This window comes from Homarus americanus, unplaced genomic scaffold (genome assembly GCF_018991925.1).
Source record: "Homarus americanus isolate GMGI-L3 unplaced genomic scaffold, GMGI_Hamer_2.0 scaffold45562, whole genome shotgun sequence".
In the NCBI taxonomy this organism is placed as follows: Eukaryota; Metazoa; Arthropoda; class Malacostraca; order Decapoda; family Nephropidae; genus Homarus; species Homarus americanus.
In genome coordinates, this window is record NW_024744839.1 from 12,818,732 (window position 1) to 12,830,364 (window position 11,633).

The window sequence follows — 11,633 nt, forward strand, 5'->3', positions numbered from 1 at the left end:
CAGGCAATTACAAAAAACCGAGAAAATCACTCATGACCCATCAGGCAGGCGGGTGCTTCGCTGTTTCTTTCATTACTCTCTCTAGATTTCAGGAGTCATGAGTGTTTTTCTCCACCAACACCCGTAACATGCTTCACACATAGGTTCCGAATGCACCCGTACTTTTAGGATACTAACAGCCTTTCACAAACTTTTGGAGATGAACGCTTAAGTCCCACGTGTGCAATCAACCATGAGGAACGTTGATCTCACACCTGGACTGGGCTATTCTAATCGCACTTTACCACCATCACCCGTAACATGCTTCACACAAATTCTCAGAGCACACCCATACCTTAAGGTGTTACAGCCGTTCATCAACCTTGAAGAAGAACCCCTACGTCCCACGTGTGCAATCAACCATGAGGAGCGTTGATTACACACCTGGACTTGGTTAATTCGCTAACATACACCCAATACTGGGGAGATAAATGTCTCTATGCACCCACTAGACTCCTGATCTCATGGTGTGACCTTTCATTCACTCAGGCTGCACTCAGTTTTACTCTCAGCACTCCATGGACAGGAAGAGAGTGACCGTCAGCAGGTGAACCCTGCCCAGCTGAGGGAAGGGTTCTATTTTCCCTTTAGTAAGAGTTTTCACTAACTGACTGAAGAGATGTGGTGTTGTATGAACCAAGGTGGGGAGATTTGATGACCCAGAACGACCTGCGACCAAGTGCGGACGCTGATCCCACGTAGTCAGTAGTCAAGGACACCATTCACCTCGTGCGTGGCTGGCTATACGACCGCTAAACACCCATTGACCCACCGCTAAACCGACAGACCGTCAGACCGAGTGGGTTCTCAAAAACCCTGCAAGAGAACATTCTGTTAGCTATTGTTAACTTCTTCTCTGCCCTATCTAAACACATTCTGAGATCGAATAAAACTTACTTGCAACACTGATGAACGTGTGCACGAAAGGACGAGGCCACGTGGTCGTTTTCCTTGGCAGAGACAAGCGGACGAACGTCCTGTCGTGGTCCCTCACCAGGAGCTACTAAGAACCAAGCCTCGCATCTCCCTTTGGCATATGCCTGGCCTAGTGACGTCATCTTTCGCATAACTAATAGTTTCTTTGGGACACACGTAACATATTTAGACTGAGAAACTATCTACAATAACTTTAAATTTAATAATAGTCCCTTAGCTTCATGAATCGTGTCCACATTAATTCTATAAAATACATTTAGTTTATATGACCTAGTTCAAAATGCTTCCATCTCGCTTGGGGGCTGTGCTTGAACTTATTTGACTCGCCATGAGGCGTGGGTGTTTCAGCATGGCCTACAGTACTTATGCTTTCCTGTTCCGCAAATCTGCTATTTTCGTTCTTACGTCTCTAAATATCACACCAAAATTTCTGAATATTACATATATATATATATATATATATATATATATATATATATATATATATATATATATATATATATATATATATATATATATATATATATATATATATATATATATATATATATATATCACCAGTCCATATAGCACGCAGACTTACATATACAAATAATACCTCACTAGTCAGGAATCGAACCCTGGACCATTATTTCTTGTACAAATTAGCGGTTTTTTTGCAGAAAATGTAGGTCAAATCCAAGTGAAACACACCAAAAGACCTATTCGCATGCCAAAGGAAATAACCTACCTTTTCTAACCTAACCTAACCTAATCTAACCTACAAGAATGAGGAGGAAAAGAGGAGACAAGTGACTCTAAGTGAGGAGTATAGCCTCAGGTAAACATGGCGGGAACCTGCGGACAGCCAATTTGAATTGAATTGAATTGAAACAGTTTATTTAGCCAGAAAAACACAGATACAGGGTGGATAATAATAACAATATTAACATCGCTGAGCCAGTTGAGAACTTGAGTTTTCTTTTAGGCACCTGATGTATACTATACATTTATCTCAAGGAAGTATTTTGTAACATTTAGTATCATCTGGAATAGTGCAATAGCATGGTGGTAATAAAAACATCTCATAATGTTACCACGGTTATCACTTCAATATTTTTTTTTTTTTAGTTTATTTTTTTTTCTTATTATAAATATATACATAAATTACAGTCGAATTGAAAAACATAAGTATAATGGGGGAGCAGTACAACATGGGTTGTACAGTATTAAGGTTGAACAAGAGGACAGAGCTGTCAGGATTATGTCTAGTTGGTAAATATATTTATTGCAATGCTAATTTCTTATCTATTTACATGATACGTTCCGATCAAACGGTTTTGATGGTACAATGTCATGGTCACGTTGACTGCTAGTCTATTTAACTAATGATTCTTATTAAACTCCACGACCGCAAAACATGAGTGGGTTAGCAACCCCTGAGAAGAAGAGGTGTTTTTCCCCATAGAAACTACACTTGTGTTCCCTCTCATTTGTGAAGACAGTTATCAATGCGTTGTTTATTCCACTTTCTCATGGGAAGCTCAATTTTGAATTAGTCTGTGTAAATGAACTCAAGTAATTCGCCAGACCTTTGTCAACTGAGGGTCATCTTTGAATGGGTAACAATTAGAGTTGTTTGTAATTATTGTCATTGCGTGAGTAGCGATCACTGGCAACTCAGGGATATATATACCCGCGCATCACACATGGCGAGCGTCCCCTGATGCTCTCCAATGTTTTCTCCAGGTATGTTTATGTGTAGCCATTCAGTTTGATTCAGTCAATTGTAGTGAATATCAGTGTTCATCAGTGTTCATGCTTTAATAGTTGAATTGTCATTCACCCAGTGTAAGAAGTACTATAATGTAAATATGTCTGTCGTCTAGACAAGAGATTTGTTTGTGTTGAACATGCTTCCCAGTTCGTCCCCTGACGCTCTCCAACGTTTCTCCAGATCCAATTGTGACTCTTGGATCACTCGACAACTGCCCCGGATGTAGTAGCTACTCAGCAGGGACCATATATGAAACGATGGCACCTATGCCGCGTGATTAATATGCTCCACTGCCTCGTGGTGCTCGACCCCAGACTCGCCATGTGTCTGGCTACCACCGACCACAACAACGGTCGTGAGCCCCAGTGTTCTACCCTGGGTTACTCCCTGGAAGTTATATGTCAACAGAGGGTGTTGTAATATATATGTTGGGGATAATTAGTTGGAAATAATTATCTCATGTTGAGTAGTGGACCCATGTCTCTGCTGGTTTCAGTATTAACGTGTATGTTGAGTAAAGTCTTGTATCTGTACTGTAATGCCACGTACCACCAGTAGGTGTGAGAAGTACAGGAATCTACAATGAGTGCCATGTACTATGTATTGTAAGTAGGGCCAAGGAACTGGTCCTGCTATGTATGTAATATAACACCAGTAAGGTTGTGTGCAGCAAGAGTGTAAGATCTGAATAATTACTGTTGAGTAAAGAAATAAGAAAATAAGTAAAGAAGGAAGTACTTTGTCTGCAATAAGCCCAGGAGTTGAGCCTAGTAGTTATATGCTAATAATATATATTTTCCCCTTTGATTTCATATTAATAAACTGGTTCTTAGTGAATTTTAGGTGTATTCATTTCTCCCACAGTATTTTACCTTTATTTCCGTCCAAGTGACTTGATACCAGAATTACCATACCCATTTGCCTAGACCCTCGACTATGCTACCAAAAGAATGACCATGCTACCAAAAGAATGTCCATGCTACCAAAAGAATATGTGACAGAACTGAGTAAGAGTAAGAACTAAAGATAAGAGAAGCAAGTAAGATAAGGGTGGTGTTAGAAAACACGCGCCCTTACAACAATAAAAGCAGATACTGTAGCCTTAAGTTGTATCTCTGATTATTCCGGAACTGGAAATAATTTTTTTCAAGCAAGTGATTGATAGATTTGTAAACAAAGAGGGCACAGCAGTAGGTGTTAATATCTTCGAATTTTAACATTTTCAAATTAGCAAATTTTTCGTTTGTATGATCTGTTTTTTTTCAAGTAGGTCATTGTCCGTACAACTCTCTTTTGTGCAGTAACCAATGGCTGAATATTACCTAAAACTTTTATGAGTAACTAAATTAAGTTGTATTCATCAGTAACATCTAATTGTTCTAATATACAAAAGAATAAACAAACAAAGCTAAAATACAATAGTTTACCAAAGATATTTGCTATTTTCTGTGAAGTTATCAGTTTCATTTTCTCTAACAATTGTTCACGGAAACTTGGACAAAACGTGAGTTGACTCTTATGAAAATACAGTGTACCTATTAGTTTTCACCTAATATTTACTAAGCTACTTATTTGAGAATCTCCCTTTCCTTGCACAACTTTATTCTTCGGTACTTCACCTTAACTTACTGGAGAAAAGTTGTTGCAATTATCGGGGTTCGTACCTATTTGTGAAAATTGTGATGGGAAGAAAGAAAATTTGTACAGGCCTTTGATTTACACTGAAATATGCAGCTTCATTACATCTGCAAAAATGTAATTTGTATAGGAAAAAATGCTATCATCGACACCGATTTTACAGGAATGAACCATTAAACCACTATCTGTTCCGGAAAATTACTTGTTATAGTTTAACTATGAAATTTACCTGCTCTGTTCGTGTCAAAATCAAGCACATTTAACTGATTTGTTTTTTTTATTTAATTCATCGGAAGGTAAGAAGCTGCTGTGACTGAGAAATGCAACTTAAACATATTATAGGCTAATTGTTGTGCGAGATAATTCCAACTAAAATCTTGCTTTAACAGCAATGAAAAAACACCTGTTACTATCCTCTTGTTTATGACATTAATCACAAATAATGACCAACAGGAAACATGAAGGTAAATATGTAGATATAATTTATGTGTATAACGAGTCATGTGTTATGTGATGTGTATGTTAGTCTTTATTTGGGTATCTAAACAAATTCATTAGTTACATATCAGACGAAATGCAATGATGCGCCTTATGCCTCCAAGTATTATAAACTGATATTATTTAAGTCCAAACCTCGAGAAAGGCGTTATTTACAATGTTTTGGAGTATTTATTATTTCTTCACCTGCTGCAATACGGGGGTAGTACACATTTACCACCAGTGACGTCATCAGCTAATCAGCCCATGATGCACAATACCAGCAGTCTAACCCCCTATATTTTAATTATATTTTAACTACTTATACCTACAGTGCATGTCATTAAGTATATTTGTCAAGAATGAATAAATTGTGGTAAGAGGTCTGTTTTCCTTCTGTTACGAACCCCTCCACCAATTGTCATGATCTACCTACCCAGCACTACGAACCACGCCATCTATTGTCCTGATCTACCTACCCAGCACCACGAGCAACGCCATCTAGGGACGAGACACGAGTATGACTCGTCTTAGTTACCACTCCGGGGTTTCCCTTCTCCATATCCTGGTTGTTGCGTCACTTCCTCCAAGTCTTCTTTGTCAGCTCGAGTTCGAGGAGAGTTCAGTACACTCTGGGAAGTGACCACAGGATCACCTATCCTGGAAACCTACGGCACAGTGACTACCTACCGTCTTCTACAATACTCAGCCTTACTCTTCAGCCATCTCAGCTCCGCACTTAAGTATTTGTAATCTTATATTGCCTCTCCCATGTCCACTTGCTTCAAATTATTGTATGTTGTATAAATATGTATATACTGTTAATGTTTAGGTTAAGTATGGTTAAGGGTAAATTATAGAAAGTTGAATATTTTGGTTAAGGAATTTATGGTACTTTATTATACACAACAAAAACTCCCATCCTTTGTCTACCCTTTTATAGTCCGATTGTCTTTGTTTTGTTTTTTTTGTTGCCTGTTGGGATCTGGGTAGACTTTTAACTATATTCTAAATCCCCAACTCGTAACACTTCCTAGTCGATATTTAACATTATTTACTAGGGCGAGTGTGTGTGTTTGTATAAAACATTGAGCAACATATTTCCCTGGGCGTCTTGTTTATTCAAGAGTCATCTGGAGTCAATAGTTCAGGTTTTCATTTCTGTGAAAGCTCTGACGCATCCCAGCGGTGAGAGGTATACCGGAGAAGTGGACCATCTTGACCCTCCAGTCATGTTCCCAGTCGTTTCTCGAAGATTCAGCAGCGCTACAGTCTTCAGGGCGGATTTACCTGTACATGTGAATGGATTTTATTTATTTTTTCTCGTTTTCTTTGCCTGTCTGTTTGTCTGTCTGGTTATATATCTTCCTGTCTTTTACGCTGTCTATCTCTTAATCGATGTTTCAATCGCAACCTATATTTTTCATTATATATTGTTCATTCCTTCTTTGCATATATCTTCCTTTCTTGGTTAGTCTCTCCGTTCTTATATTTCCCTGCCATTGTCTATTTGTCTGTCTATTTAAGTGTCTAGATGCCTTTCTGTCTGTCTGTCTGTCTATATATGTAAAACCAAAAAACGTCTGTTGGTCTTCGAAGACAAAAGGAAAATCTAAGTGTGTCCTTCTGAGTCTATAGGTGGATGTCCCATTTGAGTCTATAGGTGAGTGTCCTTCTGAGTCTATAGGTGAGTGTCCATCTGAGCCGATAGGCGAGTGTCCATCTGAGTCAATAGTTGAGTGTCCTTCTGAGGCTATAGGGGAGTGTCCATCTGAGTCTATAGGTGAGTATCCATGTGAATCTACAGTTCAGTGTCCTTTTGAGTCTATAGGGGAGTGTCTTTCTGAGTTTTTAGGTGCGAGTTCTTCTGAGTCTATAAGTGAATGTGCACCTGAGTCTATAGGTGAGTGTCCTTCTGAGGCTATAGGTGAGTGTCCTTCTGAGTCTATAGGAGAGTGTCCTTCTGAGTCTATAGGTCGGAGTCCTTCTCAGTCTATGAGAAATTCTCTTAATTAATCAAAAGGAAATTAAAACTTCCTCTTCTTTTTTTCACAAAACATTTATCTATAGGATGTAAAGAAGTTTCTAATTTTTACTTCGATAATACACTATACATACTTTCTAATTTGTGTGACAATATTGACGTAAAATCATTTATAATTTAATTAAATTATTTTGTCATTAATGGCTATAACTCATGTCTTAAGGATATATTAAAATGAAAGGTAATTAAGTTTGAATTATTCATAAGATTTATTTACATGCATATGAAAATAAAGACAATAAACGAGAAATGTTCAATAAAAATTTCCAGATATTTTTTAAGATAGAAAAGTTGCTACAAATAAACCATGTAGTTAATTCATAACCTGGATAGTTGATTTACTTTTGTTTTTCATGGTGCTACAGTTGGTATTTATACTGTACGTGTCCTTCAACAGATAGCCTGAAAACAGTGATTGAATATAACAGCTCCCTACGGTACTTATTTATGCATGTACAGTCCCCTTTACTAGTGCGTTTACAGGGGCTCGTCTGGTTTTGTGCAGTGTTGCAGCGCTGTGTTTGTTTACATTCGACAGAAGGAAACTCACAGTGGTAAACATACTATGGAATCAAAGTAAACCAATATTAAAACAAACATCTCATTGTAATGATATGTGGATTGTGGAATGTTTATAATTATCCTTACATAACTAAAGTAGTACAAAGATTATGCAGGTAAAAACAAATTAATTCTATCGTGATATGGTTGAAATGTCTTAAGATTGTCTTAAATTTAATCCCATACTGATTACCAGAGAAAACTGTGAGGTTTAATGACAATTTGACTATTTATGTAAATGGGTTTATTACCAGGATTCTACGTTCTCGTTAAACTACATTAAAATTTAATCGTATGGTGATCTTATTTCCGAAATTCCGATTGGATTGGTCTCTTTTAATACCAGCCATCTTATCCTGGAATATTTGGACCTGCCATAGTGTCCTGGACTTTTATTTTATCACCTAACATCTTATCTTGAACTCTACTTAAATACCTACCACCTTGTCTTGGACTCTTCTACTTAAAGACCTGCCACCAGAAAAGAACGCTAAATATGATAAATACAGAAGGTACTATGAAATATCTATGTAGAGCAAGAATCCTCTCAGATGATGGCCGCTTGGGTGCCCAGGCATTACGTTGTTTAGGATTAAATTTAGTGACAGGCGACGTATTCTCTGTAGAGCCAATACGGTCAGCGATGATGTGGACCATGATGTTACAGAAGAGTACAAAAATGATGAAGAAGAACCATATATCGATGAGCTTGATCTCCGCCGTTTTCGGGAGAGAACTGGAGAGGTTAGCGAAGAGTGTGTAGAGGACGAGTAGTGTGGTGAGAGACATGATGGCTCGAACATTCAATGCTTCGATTTTGACGAAAAGTGTCACCCAGCTGATAGACAAGAGGAGAACCGAGGGTAAGAAAGTTGCTAAGAGTATCACACCCTGTCGACGATTCAACACAAATTGAGCTATAAGTGTGTTTCCTCCAGACTTCTCAGAGAATTTCATATCTTCGACAACAAAAAGAGCCAGTTCTCTCCTCCCTGTGTAGTTGATGTTTCCGTCATCATCAGAAAATTCGACGAAACCTTCGAAATCTGGGGGTAAGGTGAGGTCAATGCTGCAAGTCTGGGCGTCGAAGGGGTAGGAGTAAAGCTCGAAGGAACAGGTGAAGGTGGCGGTGTAACGCTGAGTGATGGTGAGGGAATTGGTGATCCCTGGATACTCCATGTCTGTTAGGAGAAACAAACTGGATGCATTATCAACTATGAGTAGGAATATCAAATATTTAATTTTCTGGATCATAGTCAGACTGTCTGTCTGTCTGTCTCTTTATCATTCTCTGTCTTCTTCACATACAATAATTAACCTACTTTACTGTTGCTAGATAATACTACACTTAATAGAATGCTGTTGATAAACACAATTACAATCGTCTCACGGAGTGTTGTCATTACGTCCTTTTGACCTTCGGCTGTAGTCCAGAACGTGATCTCACTTCACTTGGAAATAAAGTCTAATCACTTTGTGATGGGTTGTTGTTCCAAGAAAGTGCAAAGTTTTAATGATATAGGCTTTTAACTTATTCATATGTGTATTAACAATGATGAGATTTCACACCTCCACCTGCTATAGTCAGCGCTGTCAATCCTCGTCTCTCAGAGGTGTGAACATAAGGAGTATGAACCAGCATCCGAAGCATTCGCTCGTGATGTGGAGTGGGGGACCGAGGGCCGGTGTGAGAGGAGGGTGATGGGCTAGGGGTGCTGAAGAGGGTAGGGGTGGAGGTGGGCGAGAGAAGTGGCCCCTAACCTTTTTTTAGGCTTTGGGCCACGTTTATCATTGTAAATATAGTGGAGGCGCCAAAACTTTGTATCTACAATCAAGAAAAAATCCCATATATACTGTACAGTTATTTGCAGTTTTACACGTCTAACTGTTACCATTTACATACTTTTCCATTTTCTCTTGGATAGGACGTGTGTATTTACCCCAGTAAAAGGCTGGCTCTCTCACAATTTTCTGATAAACCCTTTCGGGCTCCATAATATGGTTCCGCGATCGCCATAGCGCCCGCGAACTATAAGCTGGGGACCACTGGGCAAGAGGAACTGTGTGGCTAGCAAGATTGGACTTTTAATATTTAGAAGCATATAATAAGTTAACCTGTCTCTTAATACCATGATTCACTAAAACTGACTGTGAACTAATATTTACTAATTCTTGCTTTGTGCAAGCAGTCACCAGAAAACAAAGCTTCACATAAACCATATTAACACCACACTCATGATAATGCCCAACAATATTCTCATTTTCTGTAACGCTTGTTGCGATATTTGTGTCGCCTTCGCCTACCCTATTTACTGTACAAAGAAAAATGGAAATTACCACCATGCTAGACATCAGAGTCCATGGAGCACTGCCATGAGAAGGGAGAACGCTACCTCTCCCACCTGGGGTGTGGCAGACAATGGACGAAATGCAGGGCACAGACCCTCCCCGCCTTGTGTCTAAATCTTAGCGGGAGTCTTATTTGCCTTAATGACCCTTGTGCAGTCAATAGGCATTAACCCATGGAGGTATACTAGGGTGGAGGCGGCATCTGCTTGGAGAAGTGAAGCCAACGTGAGCACGCTGTGGCTATCTTGTGGTTGGCAAGAGATTCCCGATACACGACAGAAGCACACACCACCTCACAACGTGCAGGTGGCAGTTTCCTTTCTTTCCTTTGTTTTTGTGGTTATAATGTGTATAATGCCAGTATCCTGCGTTGCAAGGTCTTACATTTCACCAGTAAAAATATATAAAATAATGTAAAACTTACTATAAAATGGAAAATTTAGGCAAGTTTCTGACCGTTAGTAGGTAATGCCGTGTATATTTAGTTTACATTGTATACACAGCCCTTGTTTTCTCATTAGCTATTTTTAGCACAAACAGCATGTACACTGTGTACATATATCAGTGAAATGTACTGTAAGGTACATGCCAAAATTGGTTATATTAATTGATGAATTATATGAGTGATGCTTACTGATTGAGATGCCAATATTGAAAGTAAAATATACACCTAATAATATTTCAGATTTTATTTTTTTTTTTTTAATGTTAATGCACTAGTTAAAATTTTTACAGTTAAATAGGTTCAAAATTTTATTTACATTTTATTGTGCATTGATGTGTTTTGATGTGTCGGAGCAAATATAATTATTCAGTATATGTTCTTAAAAAAAATTCCTCATTATAACAACTTCAACTATAAAGCATTTAATTGTATTGTATATACCAGAAGTTTACATTGTTTATGAACATTAAAAGATTACTTACAAGCCCCCAGCTATGTAAGATACTGTACTGTATGTGTTTGTGCAGATCATAAAGTTTTATACTGTATTATCATATTATATTATGCATCTACGAGTGAGATATGCATACGCTGGAAAACAGTTCACTGCTAAGTTACGAGTTCATGTTGAGGTAAAAAGTCATCAAATATACACAAAACTGATTCATTTTAGTGGTCATTAAGCTCCTGTACTGCAGATCTACATTCTGTTTTCCAATAAAGTTTCTTGTACTAATTGTGTATATTTCTGTGATTAATAAATGTTTAATGTGTTGTCTCATCTGTTCATATTAAATGATATATTTATAAATAAACATTAGCACAATGTGCGCTCACAGTACTGTGAGGAGTGGCGGCTGGCAGCCAGCCCTTGCCAATCAAAAGATGGTGGCAGCGCGGCTGACCAGCTTCACTCTCTCACGCCGCCTCCAGCCTATTATACCTCCATGCATTAACCTGTATTTTGGGTAATTAAGCGTGGCAGAACCTAATTTAAGGGAACTACTGATATTTGTTTAATGAATCTCCATGACATTGGCTGTATAACCAAGTATGACAAGGATATTAAAAGGCACGCTTAATTCATAGAATTGTCAAATTACACAAATATCACGCTACGAGGTGTAATATGTGAAGGTTCCAAGTGTTCCCTGAAGAAGGCAGTGATGGGTAGGGAAACACCGGGTAACACTGAAGTCCATTTATTAACGGATAGGAGAAATACAAGTAGTGACTAGCGTGTGCCTTGCATGACACCCCGAGTCAGACTGAGGCTGCCTTGCCATATGGCAGCCTCGGGGCAATGTTGCCACATAACACGTGCAGTGTTGCCACGTAGTTACATCATATATAAATGCTAATCGGCACAGTAGCTTATGATGGTTTCC

General features: G+C 38.4%; 1 protein-coding gene across 1 annotated transcript; it reads right to left on the reverse strand.

Moving 5' to 3' along the window:
• Window positions 1-7,910: 7,910 nt before the first annotated feature.
• LOC121878187 (gamma-aminobutyric acid receptor subunit delta-like) lies at window positions 7,911-8,630 on the reverse strand. The gene has a single exon (XM_042384231.1). The coding sequence runs from the start codon at window positions 8,628-8,630 to the stop codon at window positions 7,911-7,913; it is 720 nt and encodes a 239-aa protein (XP_042240165.1).
• Window positions 8,631-11,633: the final 3,003 nt, after the last annotated feature.

Bases quoted from the DNA above. Each gene is read 5' to 3' on its own strand.
- LOC121878187 (XM_042384231.1), bottom strand. From the start codon at position 8,630: ATGGAGTATCCAGGGATCACCAATTCCCTCACCATCACTCAGCGTTAC.